The following is a 17,649-nucleotide window of genomic DNA, read 5'->3' as shown; positions in this document are numbered from 1 at the left end:
TTAGACATTTGTATACTTTTATTTTTAACAACACTAATAAGTGGTTTCTACATCACCTAGGGTACCTGTAAAAATCAGTAGGAAACATGAGTGTCCTTTTTAAAAACTTGACTACAAAAAAAAATAAGATGCTTGGATAACTCAAAGCATAGTGAATTGATGACACTCAAATTCTGAAACCAGTACATTCTTGCATTAATAGAAAACTTGCCATCTTTATAATTTTACTCGAGCCTCTCCCCACATTGCAAATGTATTTAAACTCACCAAAACAACTCATATTGCTTTTAAATGTTAAAAAGACAAAATAATCCCTTTTATACTTGCACTATGCAAGATGACTAGATTTTCTGTCCTAATTTTCCTCCTCTAAAATGCAGTACAATAAGTGCATGGCAAAATAGGAACAAAACTACCAAATAACTGTTCTGACACAGGGTGCCGTAAAACATTCTAGAAGGAAGACACAGAAGGAACTTTAAAGGTTTCTGAACGTACTGAAGGATTTTTTGTTTCTATGTTGCCACGGGTTTTGAAAAAGCATGGTTTGATTTTACAGTTCATAATTTTTGCACTGTAAAAATTAGACTGATTAGTGGTGAAAAGTTACAAATGTAGGCCTGCCTTGATTTAATTTCCAAAACCAAGTGTAAGCATTTAATGTTTTAGAAACATCCTGTATTAGTTTAACAAATAAAGGATCTAATTTGATACTGATACATAACATTTTATTTGGTTTAGAGTACATATACTAACCATATGAAGTCTTAATTGATTATTTCCATAGCTAAACACACATTTAAAAATGCGATTGAAAAAATGGATATAAAAACAGCTAAATATTGTGGTTATTCTGTTAGTTTGTATTATTCGATAATACTATACTGTATAGGTTTTAATATTTTTATATTGTAATTCATTTGTTAATATTGGCCTTCCCAGCCTGACTTACAGTAATTATGTATAGTGGACAATTATGTATAGTGGACAAGCTGCTAAAATCCAACCACATTTTAAAGTTCTGCATTGTTAGTACAGATGTTTCATAGAGCCAAATTTGAGCCATTGAAGCAAGGTATGCTGCAAAAACAACCCTGCTGAACATACAGTTCCACATCTGCTTTCCTAGGTACACTTACTTGAGGTATACATTTCAGTGAACTCAATGGGACTTACTTCCCAGTCAACTTTTATAGGATCAGGAGCTACAGGTACAATTCATAAAAACTTTGCAAAAGCCTTGTGTATGGGAAGCTTCTACTACCCTCTTACTAGAGCTGCACATAACTCCTTCCCCGAGCAAATGTACATTGTTTGCCTTTACCTCTTATTTGTCAGTTGCTCTGATGGATTTCTAAAGTGTTCACTTGCCCTTAACATGTTCTTATCAGTAAAAATTAACCCCACTGATTTCAGATTTTGAGGTCCCAGCATTTAAGAATATTGTGAAAGAAAAAAAGATAACACAATAAAAGTACGCAAGAGAGCTTTGGTATGGGTACAACAAATGACATTAAATCCACTAAGCTGAGGCTGGTATTTGTAGTACCTCTGCACTGCTTCTCCCCACGCTGCTCAGCTAGTGTAACATAAAAATCCATGAACCACATGGGAAGAGGCTATGCTGCTGTTGCTTCTCACACCAACATCAACTTTTGGGAATCTAGATTTATTGCTTTTCTGGAGTAACGCAAGAACCTAGACTCTGATGCTTCATCCTCTGTTCTGCATTAAAGCACAATTGTAATATCAACAGTTCAAAGCTCACAGCAACACAAGAGTGGTTTTAAAATGTGATTTACATCACCCAAAATGCTATTTGTTAAGGCAAAAGGATTACTACTACTTAGGACTGCAACATTTTTCTGCATACTATCAATAGCTCAAGTTATTTCTGATGACTTGTAAGCTGTAATTCAGAAATGGCAAAAGGTAAATGGTAAGCATAGCCTTCATAAACAAGGAAAAATTCCAAGTGCAATTTTTTATACACAGCCTATTAATTGCTATCTTAATGGAAATATGAACATACCATAAAGGTGTTTCATAAGTGTTTTTATTTATAATCATTTGTAAATGAAAAATTCATTGTATTGGGGAAGGGATATAAAAGGGACAAAATAGACAAAAATACCAATTCTGCAAGCAACGTTCAAGACGCTAGGACCCTCACAGAAAATAAAAATGGGGGCAGGGGGAAATATAATGGAGATATTTTCATACTGTGCTTTTTAAAGGGATGACTTTCACATTAAAAACTTATTCCCAGCAATGTATTTTGAAATGTGGTTTAGTGTGAATGGTAAGAGACATATTTGAACCTAAAGTGTCAAACTGTTCTGACAAGTGCAAAATTCTTGCTGTGCTGTTACCGGAAGACTCACAATCCTGCTATGCTTTGCACTAGCACTACTGAAGTGTGAAAGATTACTATGGGCAGAAAAAAAAACTAAAGACCAAGAATAGGTTTGTACTTTTTAGTTATTATCCACAATAATAACTATAAATAAAATAAATGAATGCTCAGATCTCATTTCATCATCTGAACTGAACATGAGGAGGACAACTCTCCACAACTGCCACCAGGTATTAGAGATAAAACGCCCAAGGGCTGTCAAAAAAAGGTGAACTGCGAATGTGAGTCATTTCCTCCCCTCAAGCAGTTAACCAGGGATATTAAAAAAAAATAATTAAAACAGCCTTTACACTCTTGGTAAACACGTTCAAGTGTGTAAGTATAAATACATTTGATAGAAGTATTTAACTTGGACAGTGCAAAAAATATTGTCCCACAAGTTAAAAAGATGAGCCAGAATGAGGCATTAGTGCACCTGAAGATCCAAGCTTCTCCCACAAATATATATATATACTTTCTTATACACAAATGCTAAACATACGTGGTCAATATTTCACACACGTTCATGTACCCTAGATTTACCTACTCTCCGTTTTCCTTTACAGAATGCAAAGCCACTCGGTAGAAACCCATCATTGTTGGGAAAACAGAAAATTGTATGTACAGTTTAAACATTTAGTTATATTATGAAAAGAAAATATGCTTTACAATAGCAACAACAAAGGCTATATTTTTGCTGAAGACTGGGTCAGTGATTGTTTTCAAGAAGATGGGCATTTAACTAAAGCTAGTTTGGTCTTTTGACCCAAGGGAAAAGAATTGTGATTCACAATTCAAAATGTACGAAAAGTATGTACACACACATGCAGCAAATAGACCTCTCTTTAAATTGGCTATTCCATACATAAAGAAATTAATGTGCTCTTGGGCTAGAAGGCAGATAATAAAATATTCCAACATTTCAAGCCTTTAAAATAAAGACACCAAGTAAGTCCAGTCTCCATTGTTCTCTTCTAAACATGAAGCAGAAAAAGGTTAAATAGATGAAATACAGTTGAAGGTTAACAGTCAATTCGAAAGCCAATGACTCTTCGTACTAGCATGTTTACTCTTAATTCATGGACTGGTATGAACAGCAATCACAGAAGCATGTGCTACATGTACTCCTGGACTGGACTGGACACAACAGCTGTAACGGTGGTTATGAAGCCTGACTCCAAATCAATGTATTTCCCATTTTGCCTTTCTTTTTGCACAGTCTGTAGAAGTTATATGACAGGTGCTCCAAAGCATTTCCTGCACCACTCAATGTTGCCACTGGGTGGCGCATCTATCTTCTGCATCTTGTCAAGCACTTCTGCTGGAAGGCTTTTACAGGCAGCTCTGTACTCGATGTCAAAGGCCTCTGCAAATAATAAAAGCAGAGTTCAAGTCAGTGGATACAGAAGATTGTGTTAACCTTTCCCTAGCCCTTTTTAACTCTCTCCAAAACATAACTTTCCATTCAGTAGCAGATCATTCACAATGAAACTGAAAATAGACAAAGATTACCTTAAGCAGGTATAGATAGAATGCTGAAGCCTTTTTGAGTTGCTGCTATTCTGATATACACACAGGCACACACTACAGGTGGGTAAAATGCATTGTCCATTCTGATTTATTTATTAAGCCTTTCAAATGGAAGCCACAATGTTCCAGAAGAGTCGAACCTTGTTTTTAAGGGTGCCAATAGAAATAGCAATTATTTCTAACAGTTATTTCTTACCTATGTCAATATTCTCTCTCCCAAGAGAAACCAGGGACAGGAAAAGAATTTCTCTGTAAAAACTCCTGTAAAAGATACATTTAGAAAGCAAGACAAGTTCAGCCTTCCTTATAATCTATCCATCCCCATGTCGTCTGCAAGTTACACTGTGTTACACGGAGCTGATATGAATTAGATTTCTCATTGGTGAATTTTTTTTCTGAATGTTCTGTAGATCAAACAATCACAAGTTTTCTTAAGATAAAATGGTTTACAGTTCATCACTGCGACCCCACCTATGTTGTGCCAAGAGGCCCCAAATCCTCAACTGCTTTCTGGATAAAGTGGTTCCCGAGGAAGGTTCCGACTGTCAGTGTGTCACTGACAGCTGTTTTTATTCTGCTTAACCAGACTTTTATGTATATGTAAATATATATATGCCTTATTTGCAAGAATAAAACAGTAAAGTTTGCTACATTTTTACAAGAAAACATCTGTATCACAGGCATTTTTATTACTTAATTACGCATCTATCTTTGCTGCCTCTTGGTAACCATCTTTATTTCCCAAGAATTCACATGTAAGCATCTGCATGCCCCTGAAGACAGAATAACCATCCTGCAGACAACTGAATGCTCCTATACAACACACGGCTAAGTATGCAAGGAACGTTCAAAACAGCAGCTGCTCTTTCTTCCCACATTTTTGTGAAGTAAGTGGCACTGCTCTTTACCTTTGACGTTTTCTATCCCATTTAGTTTTCTGCACTAGAAGATTGATAGGCTTAACAACATCATTGTGCTGAATACTCAGTTTGATGTTCTCAGCTAAAGTGCTTATTGCTTGCTGCTCTTCTGAATTTACAAAGGCTTTCTTTTCTGTAGAATCTAGAAGAGGAAAAATAATAAATTAAGACTAAGGAGGGTGAAAGGCCAACATTAATTGTTTGGTATATAATACAAGTAAAGGAGAAGGGGCGGGAGTAGAGGAAAAGACAAGAAAAAAGGAAGAGAGATAGGAGAAAGAAGTTGGGTAGGAAATTAAAGAAAGAAATACAATGGAACGAGGAGAGGAAGCTTTGACAAGAGGAAGAGGCAAGGAGAAGCAGATATAGCAATATTACGTTGAGGCATCCCCAATACTATATGGGGGTATTGGGTGGAGCTAATGTACAATTGCCACTCCAAACTATGTAGCACTTTCAAATTCTCACAACCGTTTGGTATCTTTGCATGCTGCCCAAGCAGCGGCTCACAGAGGTTGGTCCCTATTGTTGCAGTTTTATTGCTGGGGAAGTGGAGGATGCGACTTGCATGATACCATACCATGACATAAGGTCTCACAGGTCCACGTTCAAATCTTTTATCCAAAAGGGTATGGGTCCTACATCTTTTTGAACTTCAAAGACTGGCAACAGAACTGAAGAAGAGGCCTTTCAGTCTAGTCTCTAAAGTTTACAAAAAAAAAATATTCCAATGACTTTACAAAATGTTCTTTATCAAAAATTGAGTAACAACATTTGAGAAAAGCTTGGATTGGACAACCAAAAAAAAGACAATAAATCTTCTAATGTAGGAGGCATTTAGTAAGTAGAGGAAACTAGCCCCCTAACTGTTCCGACCCACAATACTGGTTCTCCTTCCATGCCATCTGAACTTCATTAGAATCCTGAAAAATCTGCACTTTCATTCTGTGAAAAGTAAAGCGTGAAAGTGTAGTTCTGATACTGCAGATAGACATTTGCACATTTTTGCTGTTACACAGCAGAAGTTGCTATTGGCATATAAATGAACTGCTCATCCAAAGTAGTCTGTGGGCACTTTCCCAGGGCTGCCCCATCAAGAAACATGGGGCATACTTGCTATGAGGTAGTCATTTTGGAAAAGATGAACATACATGATGTCCTTCAAGCACAGGTGAAGAGGTTTATCTGTTCAGCAGAAGTTTCCTGGACTCCATTTGAAATGTACACTTTACTCACTCAGATTTCTCCAAGATATGTATAGGGGCTCTCCAGGCTCTTGGTGAAGATTGATGTTGTCCCACAGTAGTTGGATATATACTAACTTGCTGTCTTGAGACAAATTTGACAGAGGAAGCTAGAACAGAGGAAACAGAGGAACTTTCTTATCACTTTGCCATAAACTGAGAGCTCTGCCAATAGCTTCGCAATGCCAAGTACGCAACACTAATTCCACTCTATGCTAGCTGAGTTCTCTTAACAAGATAGGAACGTCTGACTAAAACAGATTGTTTCCATTTAAATGAAGCCAATTTCAGAAACAGAAAAGGATTTGCATCACATCCACAACACATGCATCAGTTTGTTTACAGAGCAGGTTCAGAAAAGCCATTTGCTTATGAACATTTACACAATGTCCCCATAGAAACAAACCGTATCCCAAATCATTGTATTTCTAAATTGAAATGCCCTATAAATCTCCAGTTTAAGCTTATTTACTATATATCCTGTTTAACATCTAAACTCATTCCTTAGCAAATCACAACCTTCTCTCCAACACATCCATGCTATTTCCTCAACAAAAAAGCCATTACTGTTTTCTAACTATTCTGTTCTCTCTCTAGCCCTTAATATTTTAAGCCAGTATCCAAGTCGCAGTGATTTTTACTAAAGAGTTAATGCTGCTTAATTTTCTTGCACCAATGGGACATGTCCCTAACTTTGTCTGAGTTGTGCTTTAAGTATGTATTATCCCCAAAATATTTTGAAAGAAAACACAACTGCTTCTTAGGGGTTGCCCTTTCTACCAGCAACATGAACCCGTCAGCCCGTCAACAGAACATTGCTCTACATATCTAGCTTGAAGTGCTACTCTAAACATCACTATTCTATACTATTTGTGTCTGACTCCAGAACAAATGGAAAAAGGATACCAATGCAAAATAAATCAGCATGTTACACTCTTTTAATCTGTACAACAAATACATCCATTGTGTTGAAGTATCTGTGTAGGACCTAAGAAGAACCCACCTGCACACCCTCATTACAGTGCTCTGATGTTAAAATGAGTCCTGGCAAGTTACTTGGGAGGTCCAGGCGTCGGAAATACCACACTAGGTTCCAGAAGATAATGGGATGTTGATTGATGAAAGTGGAGGTGTGGATCACTTGTTCTCCCTCATTCTCCAACAAAGATTCTAGCTCTTTCCTTAGTACCAGAGGGCTCAAATAGGGCACAGACACAGGTAAAGGATTTGCCCTTTTTGCTAAGGGATCCTGAAGGACATCAACAATGGTTAGTCTGCAAACAATGCTGAATCAGCATCCCCAGCTTTTCATGCAAATGAAACACCTAAAGAAGTCTCTGAGCCACATTACTCTGGGAGAGAAGTGGACACAATACTACAGTCTCCCTCAATCTGGTGCCCTCCAGATGTTGCTGGCCAACAACTCCCATCATTGCTGACCATTTGCCATGCTGACTGGGGCTGATGGGAGTTGTGGTCCAAACAGCTAGAGGGCACCAGATTGGAGGAGGCTGTTCATTTCTGCAGTTTTCTTTATAAAGAGAGAAAGTTATACTTGCTAAAATAAATCATCTGTTGAATTCTTGCATTACAACAGGGATAACAAGAAACTACATCAGGTAACAGAGGTTCTTCAGCATCTCTTCACCCCTAACCTGTTTACTGGCTCCTAGAAAACCTCTCCCCTTCAAACAAGAATGTTAATGTCCAAAATGCTCTATAGCTAGTAAAGGAGATCAAAGCACCTGCACTACTATATAGTTACACTAATACGCGAAAACCCTTGCGGTTTAAGAATGTACCTATAGCCCACAGATATTTCTACCAAACTTTAAAATGCAGGGAAATTGGGCAGCTATAGTGAATGCACCAGGGGAGCAGGAGACCTGAACTCCTCTCTGAGATACTGTACTGCCCTACAAAGTTGTCAAAATGCAAACACCATTTGGGTTGGTCTTTCACAGTCCAATCCACTTGCTGTGTAGCTTGGAAGAATTTGGTAACATGTGCCTCTGAGCATATGGTGAGTGGTGGCAACACCTGCCATCTCCATATTTTTGTATGTTTGTTGGTGTTCTTCTTACTTTGCTTCTTTCATGTGTTACTAATGTTTCTACAGAGAATCTAAACCAGAAAATTTCCCCCCTCCTTATTCATCCTAGAAATCTGTGTCAAATGTATTTTTATTAATTTCAAAGCCTTTTTATTGGTCATTGTCATGTGATGGTGAAGACAGCCTTTTGTGTTTTATATTGGAGGTTATGTTCTATTTCTATTTTGGGTGCATTAACAGTTGAATCTGAAACTGCAGTTTGATGTAAAATCAGACTGATCGCAATATGTTGCTACTTCAGCCATGACTCTAGCTGTTGGAAAAAAGAGGATGCATGTTTTCCGCCTGCTATGTTTAAACCACTTTATTTAAGGCAAGGTGGGCACAGTCAATTAAAAACATAGAGCACACCTAGAATTTTGCTAGAATATATTTCACCTTCCACTGTCTTATCTTGTGCAAATTGAGATACTTCTGAGGTCCACTGGAGACTGTTTTGCAGAAGTCAGTGCCATTATTCCACAATTATGTTTGGAGTTTTTTTAGTATAAATTTTGCAAAGTGTTGCTGTACTTCACATATTCATAGAAACAAAAGCAAAGAAAATGATTTCCTATAGGAAACTTCACTAAAATTGCAAAGTAAATCAGACATATTTAAAGTGACCATCTCAACTATATCAACTGTCTTAATAATGTTGCTTCCTCCCGGCTAAAACAAGATCAGCACAGGACATATCTTCTTTCTATTATTTGGGCTGATTACAGGTGTTGCCACCACTCACCATATGCTCAGAGGCACGTTACCAAATTCTTCCAAGCTACACAGCAAGTGGATTGGACTGTGAAAGACCAACTCAAATTGTGTTTGCATTTTGACCAATTTGTAGGGCAGTACAATATCTCAAAGAGGAGTTCAGGTCTCCTGCTCCCCTGGTGCATTCACTATAGCTGCCTAATTTCCCTGCTTTTTAAAGTTTGGTAGAAATATCTGTGGGCTATAGGTACATTCTTAAACTGCAAGGTTTTTTGCCTATGAGTGAATTTCCTTGCTTTTTAATATGGGAGGTAAAAAATGGGATCCTGTGCAAGTTTGCTGAGAATGGATTGATCATTTGCATGCTTATTGAGTTAAGTGGGATTTACACACACACACACACACACGGCAATCATGCTTAGGATCGGGGAAACTGACTACAGGGGATGGGGAAGGGAGGAGGGGGAGGAGGGAGGGGTGGAAAGGCAGAGGGGAGGACTGGGATGGGAGCAGGCAGGAGGGGGAGGGGAGAAGAAGGACAAATGTGGTCATTTGCATGTTTATTGAGTTCAGTGGGATTTACTCCTGTGCAATCATGCTTAGGATAGGTAAAACTGACCGGGGGGGGAGGGACGGAGGGCTGGAGTGGGCAGGGGAGGCGGAAGAAGAAAGAGGGGAGGGGAGGAGAAAGGGAGAGGAAAGGGGAAGGAGGGAAAAGGTAGGTCTGATCATTTTTATGATTATTGAGTTGAATCGGATATACTCCTATGCAATCATGATTATGATAGGTAAAACTGACCAGTCTGGGCCTGGCAACCAGGATGTCTTCTGTATCTTTCAAAGTTGGGCAGGGGGAAGGGAGAATTCTACCTTGTGTTTTTTCCTATTACATTGTTGCAAAAACATCTGCACTTGACTTTCTCTTCTACTAAAGATACAGGATCAGCCTCAGGCCCTGAACCTGGCAACCCTACCTCCCACCCAAATTTTTAAAAAAGCTGTCCCTGGCCACATCTACACCAGGCCTCTATTACACTTTGGACAATCATTATTTATTTATCTATTTATTTAGTGTATTTATATACCGCCCCATAGCCGAAGCTCTCTCGGCGGTTTACAATAACTAAAAACAATAAAAAGAAATATACAAATTTAAAAAGACATATTTTAAAAACAATTTAAAAGAATTTATCATGGCTTCTCTCAAAGCCATGGCTCAAAGCCGATCATGGCTTCTCTCAAAGAAACCTGGGAAGTGTAGTTAGTGAAGGGTGCTGAGAGTTGCTAGGAGATGCCCTGTTCCTCTCACATACCTTCAATCAGAGTGGCTGACTGTTAACCATTCTCTCATGGGAATAGGAGTCTCCTCTCAGCACCCTTCACAAACTACACTTCCCAGGATTCTTTGAGTGAAGCCATGACTGTCTCAAGTGAAATCAAATCTGGTGTGGGTGTGGCCCTCTGATTAGCCAAGCCCAGCAGCTGTGAGGCTTTTAAAACACTGACAGTTGGTCCTTACTGAGCATGCCCCGCGTTATAATAGGCTTCCAGCCAAAATTTCTTAAATTAATTAAAAATCAACCAGGCATTTTTTTAACTTTTAAACTGCAGTAGATGAAGGTCAGAGTATGGGGCAAGGTCAGTATTAGGATTACAGGTACTCTGTGAACATGGCTGATTTTTAATGAATGTCAACAGATTATGAGAACTCTGGCAGAAAAAAGTCCAAAAGGGCTCTGAGGGTTTTCTCTCTCTTTTTAGACTTTGAACTCTTGATTCTCTCTGACTGTTTTGTGTATCGCCATGAAAATTGACAGGGTTGTTAAGCAAGCATTTCTGAGTTCAGAACTATACGTTTTGCAAGGTTTTGTTTTGAAATGAGCTTATGGGAAGCATCAGAATGGCATGCGGGGGTATTTTTCATTTAACATTGCAGAATGTGAAAAATCCATGCTGGCTATACAGCCACTCTTGTGGCTGTATAATTCACTTTCAATGAGTTAGCTTAACAAGCAGTTACCACCAAGAACTTACCACAGTCTCTTGCAAACTGTTGGGAAGGCTGACTGTTGAAATACCACGAGATGGCCTTTGTAGGAGGTCAATATTTTGCAGGGGACCCCCAACACTATGGCTCCGAATCAGAGAAGCTCCTCGTTTTGATGTGTTGCTTGTAACAGAGGGCCTTGTGGGTATGAGGTCCCTGTCCCCTTCCTCCATACCAATCCTTAAAATGCAATGCAAGAAGACAATAAAAGATAGTAAGTGGGACTTGCAACATGATGTTGCAGTGTGTTCCTTTCAGGGTTGCAGCCAGCCAGCATGGACCTCTTCCAGGAGACCCCACTCCATTCCCTTTACCCCCTGGTCCCCCCCCCCGCAACAGACACTCAGCATTCAGTCACAATTTGGTCATTTTTTTTTTCTGGAGAGGAAGGCCCTGTGAGTTTCCCCCCAACACACACAGATTTTTTTTGCACTTCTGCAAACCTTGGGATTCCCACAAGCATGTTGATACCTCAAGTATTGTTTCTCAGTGGCCCCATTTTGGCTACAATGCTGTCAGACTCACAAGCTGAGTTTGCAATTAAAGGGAGTGATTTTGCTAACATTTTAATCCTCAAAGTGCTTTGAGATCTATCTTGGCTTGGATCCAGAGAAGCATCTGCAGAAGTTGACGTTCCCCACCCACTCTTTCCCCGGCAGGCCCCTGAAAAGCCTCTCCTGAATGGGATGAGTGATGGAACAGGGGAGAATCACTGGAAATTGGGCAGAGGCTTCTTCCTCAAGAGAGGCTTTTTTGGGAACTTGGAAGCACGCCAGAAGGAAAAGGGGTGGAAAACTCACCTTCCGCCCCCCCCTCTTTCCTGAATCTAAGCCCTTGCTTAATTGTCACAAAGGTTATTGTTAACCGCCCAGAGAGCTTCGGCTATGGGGGTGGCATATAAATACAATAAATAAATAAATAAAATTCTGTTAAGAATACAGTATTAATCTCATTTTATAGAAGCTGAGTCAGGTAGGTGCCTCAGCCTTCCCACACTGGTACTGGCCTTGGTCTCTGCATTTAACAAACATTGGTCTCTTGTGTACCACCAGCTCGTTCATTCTGTCAAGCACACTGTCGCTCCAAATGTATTTAGAAACAAAGCTTATGTCTTCTTTTCAAGTGGCCCAGTTAATTTCCTGAGAAACAAAAGGCTGCATTCAACTAAATTTTACTCAGAGTAGACCCACTGAAATTAATGGATTTTAGATAGTCATGGCCATTAATTGTAATGGCTTTACTCTGAGTAAAAGTTTGCTATAACCTCCCTCCTTTCTATACCTTTGCATTGCTGTTGTGCTCTTTCCTTCAGTGATAGTCTGGTTCTTATTTGATGTTTCTGTAAAGCTGATCAAATCAGTAGCAGGGCTGGAAACTGGTTTCTGCTCCACAGAATCAGTGGTTAATGGAATGTTGCTGCTGTGTAAACTATCACCAGAGGTACTTGGTTTCAAAAGCAAGCTAGTTAGAAAATGGGGGGGGAGTGCAAATGAAGAACACTGGAATGCATAATATTATCTTAATACTTGGGTATATTAACTATAACTAACATTCTCCTAAAACTTCAGCTTCAGCAACAACTGTGTTAGACTCTAGGACCTGGCAGACATTTTACCTTAAAAATGAGATTCACACAACAATTTATTGGCATATAAAAGATTATCAGGCAAAAAAAGTGGCTTTAAGAAAAAGAAATTATTTTACTGTGTTTAAAAAAAGAAGTCTATATACCACCAGAAATATCAAAGGACAATTTAAGTGTCATCTGAAGTTTGATGTCCCTTATCCCAACTACTACCAATCACATTTGTCAACAGCTGCATACAATAAAACACTGAAACATCTAAGCAGTATTTAATGGCCAAGGTGTCACATAACAACAAGCCTACCAACCTTGCAAGACCACGCAAGTCTTTAAATTCCACATTAAGAAGAGGTAAGAAAGTGCTTTTGCAAAATGGGCATGTAGTATTCAAATTAGAGTCATCTGCACTCCATCCTGCCATGATTTCTTCATCATAAACCAGTGCTCCACATACTCGACACTGAGAACAACTTGATATTAAAACCTGCCAAAAATGGTTTAAAAATTATGGGTTGTATCAGAAGCTAGCAGTGCATAAGCAGAATAGACTCCACCTTCCTCTTCTTCCCCGTGCACCTTCAGCACTTGCTCTAGAGTGTTGGGGAACCTTCTAGAGCAAATTCTGAGGGTACAAGGAAGGCCACAAGGGAGAACAAAGGAAGGCAAAGTCCTGCTATTGCAACTTGAAGTCCACTCACACAAACCTGGATTCCACCTTATATATATATATACAAGGATCCACTTACAAATATTTGGAACTCAAGGCCCTGTTTTTTTAAAAAAAATAAGTTCCTTGCATAGTTTGTCTTCAAATCTTCTTCCATTTCATACATCTCAATAATCCTTTTCTTGTAACACCTTTTGTTAATTGTTATTGTACAAGGGGTATATATTTGTTTTGATCATGCTGCTATCAGCATTGTGTATGAATAGACTGTGTAGGTTGTCTGAAGAGACAACTGATTAAGATGAGCTTATATCTGAAGAGTAACAGGGATTTAAAAATGACTGTTTTAAGGATCACTTTTAGTGATTTTAAGTAATTAAACAAAACTTTAAAGAGGATTTTTTGCCGATTTTAAAAACAGTCCCCTTGATTACTATTTTTTTAAAAAAAAAACTTTAATGTTTGTTTCTAGTGTAACATTCATTTTGCATAACTTTAAACAAAATCTAGTCCCACCAGGTACGAAAACTCTTATCAAGTATGAAATGCTCTCCACTACTAATGTATTCCTCAAAATAAGTCCAGCAGATGATAACCCATTTTTACCTCCATTGCACAGTTTTGGAAGATACTGGACAAACTGGTATTGTGGGAAGAGCCATGTTCTGATTTTTCAGAATCCAGACCTTTCATACCTCTTGGGATCTGAACTTCACCTGTATGAATAACGTCGCATTCAAGATTGAAAATAAGGCAATAAGGAAAAAGTTTAGACAGGAAGAAAAACATAGTAACAACTGATTTTGCCACACTTATTGATAAGCTCAAATGTCCACTCTATTGGGGTACAGGATATATAAAAATACTTTATATGCTGGCACACTTATTTCTGGGTCCAACCTAAAATATGAAAAAAACCATTCTTACAAGTGCCAGAAGGGAGTGGCAAAAGCAGACTTCGCTGCCCCCACCTCCTGAGGTGGACTGTGGCATGGGAGGCCAAGAGGAGGGAAAAGAACTGAAAATCAGGTGGAGGCAAACTTTGCAAGTGGAAGGTCTGTTCACAGATGTTATTTTCATCCAACGCTAAGGGGACCCCCCCCCAACCACAGCTCACCCAATTCTACAAGGTCATGAGACCCTTTGGGAGAGGCTTGATTGGGGGGCTGTCAGAGGTAGGAGGAGGTGGGAAAGCCTGCTTCTTCCAGCCCCCTTTGGTGCACAGTATTCTTGAAGATAATGCATTTTCATCTCAACCATGTGAACGCACACAAAGTTATCTTTTTGGAACTTTGGATGCCATTCCAAACTAGACAATTCCACTTCAGGTTGCCCTTTTCCATTCACAGGGGTAATCAATTTGCATAACATGTAAGCCAGCTGCTCTTGGATCTCTAATGCAGGTAAGAGGCACATTTTAGAGCCTCAGATACTGTCGACATTCCTGCAGCAGATATCAGTGACTAACAGTTCACACAAGTTGCTTATCTAAGGTGAGACCCCCCCCCCGGGCTGAAAAAGGCAGCCCCAATGCAACATGCACATTAGCAAGCTATAGCTATCAGCAAATTTCAAAAGAACCCTAGCTGTCAGAACCAAAAGAATGACACCCACACACAACTAGGTGTTCAGAAAAGTAAAAGTTATTTACTAAGCACCTTGTGATTCTGTTTGGACATTGTTCTCTCCTCAGGGAGAGATCAGAAGCAGGCTCATATACCTACCTCCTCAATGCTGAATGCCACAAACACCTGATCTGAGAGATCCTGCAATTATTTGAAAGAGGGCTCTTCCATGACCCTGGAGACCCCATCTAGAACCAAACTGGAGAACCAAACTAGAACCCATCTAGTATCTTAATCTCAGATGTTGGACAACCCATCCTAGTTATGAAGGAAAGATTATACCTGTTTGGTAGTGTTGCCTCCCTGCATCTCCACTGCTGCTGCTGCTTCCAAGACTGGTTGTACTCTGTGCAAGTTCACTGGTGGTGAGCCCTGGGATTCCCATTTTTTGTGATTGATTAACACCTAAAATATGATCTTCAAAGCCAGCTGGAAAGGTAAAATCAGGTCGACTGCTTTCTTCCTTCAGGTGAAATGGGGTGGGGTAGGTGACAGACAAGTTCAGCATCACTTATTAACAAGTTGTGTTATTTCTTTGACATTCAGTAATTACTATGGGAAAAGTGGTGCAATGGGACTTGTATTTTGAATGCAACTTGTCTCCATGCCTAAATTGTTGGCAATTAGTTCATCACAGACATCCAACAAAAGATGAACAGCTGGCAAAAGAGGACTTCCAGAAGAGATTGGAGGGAAGTAGCCATGAGGAAACAGAACTGGGAAAGTTAACTTTGCCTGGAGGGTTGGGTGGGAATGTCCATAATATATGGATAGAATTTACAGCTATGATTAAAGAGCTTCTTTACATGCATCTATAGGCTTGAACACAGCCAGTGGAATTCTGGATTCCCCCTTACCTCACCTTTGTACAGCAAGCCCATAACATATAACAAATTGCTTTTGAAATCTCTCACAGTTTTAAAAATAATAGCCCTGACACTGCAGGTCAAACTTATTTGAAACCACAAACCCAAAGTTCCTTGGAGACATAGAACTTGGCAGTTCTTAATTCCAGGCTGCATCTACATGGACAGTGAAAGGTATAATAAAATATGGTGACACAGTGACATGCTTCTTATAATTGGCTAAGCTGCAAAGACCAAACTAGTCTTACCTATTGACAGCTTTTCTCTTAGTAGTCATTACAAAAGCATATCACTGCAGAACACAACAGGGGACCCAAGCACACTTCCAGAAAGAAGAGACAGCATCAATATAATAATCATGGGTGCCTTGCGTAGCAAAGTCTGTATACTACTTAAGTATACATGCAATCCAGACGCTTTCTCCTCTCATATGAGTAATATATTTATGTGAGCAAGCGCTCACTAATCTCAACCGTGTTCAAAGCCCACAATCCGGAGACTGCCATTGTTGCTACAGCTGAGATGAGTGAACTTCTGGTTCACGCAAGTGGATTCTGTCCTCTGCATGCTGAATGGGAAAGCAAATAAAAGCAAGGCATCACCTGGCTCTTAGAAACCATTTTTTTTAAAAACAACAAATCAAACTTGCCTCATCATCTGAATAGCTGTAAGCTGAGGACACAGCTCCCCACACCTTGCTGGCTACATTAGCCGCTTGCTTCATGCCAGACTTCAGGACATCTATTTTTGGTCCAGACAATATGTGGTCTAGCTTCAGACCCGATAGAGTTGTAACTACCGCACCAAATGAAGCCTGAGGCGAAGATCGACCCAAGCCTGATAAAGATGTAGACCGTTCTTTTTGGCTACGTGAAAGGGTCAGTTGCTTTGGTCTTCCAGTAAAAGTTTTGGACCTTGAAACAGGTGGACTTTTCTGACTGGCATTCTGAACCTGGGAAGACGGAGTGGAATCTGAAGGCAAGCTTGACCTCCTCTCCAGAGAAGCACCTAGTAGACTAGGGGAGTCTGTCTCTCGGCTGCTGCTCTCTTTTCTGTGGAGTTCCATGCTGGAAGATTTGCTGCCTAGGGGACTTTTCAGATTCATGTAGCTTTCAATTTCATCAGCCAGATTGCGTGCTACAACTGGCGATATCACCTTTTCTTCCTGTTCAGAGGGTTTTGGCTCTACTGTCTCAGTTGCCAACAAAGATAAAGGGTCCCGGCCCACTTGAACATCCTCCCTTTCAACAGGCTTGGCCACTCCACAGAAACTATTTCTCTTGTTCACCATCTCTTTGGATTCAGTTTGCTCAGATTCGGACTGAGTGGTTTCAAGAGGTTTGGGATTAGCACTCTCTGCTTTGGCTGCACTGTCATCATGCCCATTTTCCAGCTGTTCCTGCCCTTCCTCAGGCTCCTCCAGAACAGGTGATGACCTCGACTCTGCTTCCCAAATATTTTCATTCCCATGAGTCCCGGCAGTATCCGTAGCACGGAAGAAGAGTCCGCCGCAACCTGCGTCAAAGCTATGGGACTTGCTCATATGGGCCGGTGATATTTTGGCCCCAGACAGAGCTGCTGTGAGGATCTTTGCATCTGCACCCATCATAATCGCAATATCGCTGGAGTTGAAGTCCAAGCTGCTTTTCTTCAGCAACATGCCTGCTCTGCTTTCAGTGCTGAAGCTGCAGCTCCTTTCTGAGAAAAGCTTCTGCCTCTTCTTCCCTTTTTCACTTGTTCTCTGGGGAGAAGTACTGCCATCGAACACAGAATCTTCAACTGAATCCTGAGCTATGAAGAGTGGACTGGATGCAGTTCCTTTAAACATAAAAATGAGATGTACATAATGACAGTCATATACCATACACAGGAAATGCACAGAATGCAAAATACATAAACCACAGCAGAATACCGAAGAGGGTCTTTGATGAACTGCAGGTAACGAAGAGCCAAAACTACAT

General features: G+C 39.9%; 1 protein-coding gene across 1 annotated transcript in view; it reads right to left on the bottom strand.

Annotated features, from left to right (window-relative positions):
* DENND4C (DENN domain containing 4C) overlaps positions 1 to 17,649 on the bottom strand; it is a 111,860-nt gene continuing 94,211 nt past the window's right edge. The window contains exons 23-33 of the mRNA XM_061630751.1: positions 16,338 to 17,506; positions 15,105 to 15,285; positions 13,804 to 13,913; positions 12,839 to 13,014; positions 12,227 to 12,406; positions 10,933 to 11,125; positions 7,093 to 7,338; positions 6,082 to 6,199; positions 4,834 to 4,987; positions 4,122 to 4,186; positions 1 to 3,761 (exon numbers count right to left, since the gene is read on the bottom strand). Of these exons, the coding sequence (XP_061486735.1) occupies positions 3,625 to 3,761; positions 4,122 to 4,186; positions 4,834 to 4,987; positions 6,082 to 6,199; positions 7,093 to 7,338; positions 10,933 to 11,125; positions 12,227 to 12,406; positions 12,839 to 13,014; positions 13,804 to 13,913; positions 15,105 to 15,285; positions 16,338 to 17,506 (2,729 nt within the window). The 3' untranslated portion in view covers positions 1 to 3,624. The remainder of the gene's footprint in view (positions 3,762 to 4,121; positions 4,187 to 4,833; positions 4,988 to 6,081; positions 6,200 to 7,092; positions 7,339 to 10,932; positions 11,126 to 12,226; positions 12,407 to 12,838; positions 13,015 to 13,803; positions 13,914 to 15,104; positions 15,286 to 16,337; positions 17,507 to 17,649) is intronic.

Source organism: Rhineura floridana, chromosome 1 (assembly GCF_030035675.1).
Source record: "Rhineura floridana isolate rRhiFlo1 chromosome 1, rRhiFlo1.hap2, whole genome shotgun sequence".
Taxonomy (NCBI): Eukaryota; Metazoa; Chordata; class Lepidosauria; order Squamata; family Rhineuridae; genus Rhineura; species Rhineura floridana.
Note: the sequence above shows the minus strand (reverse complement) of the source record. Positions and strands in the feature narration are given on the sequence as shown.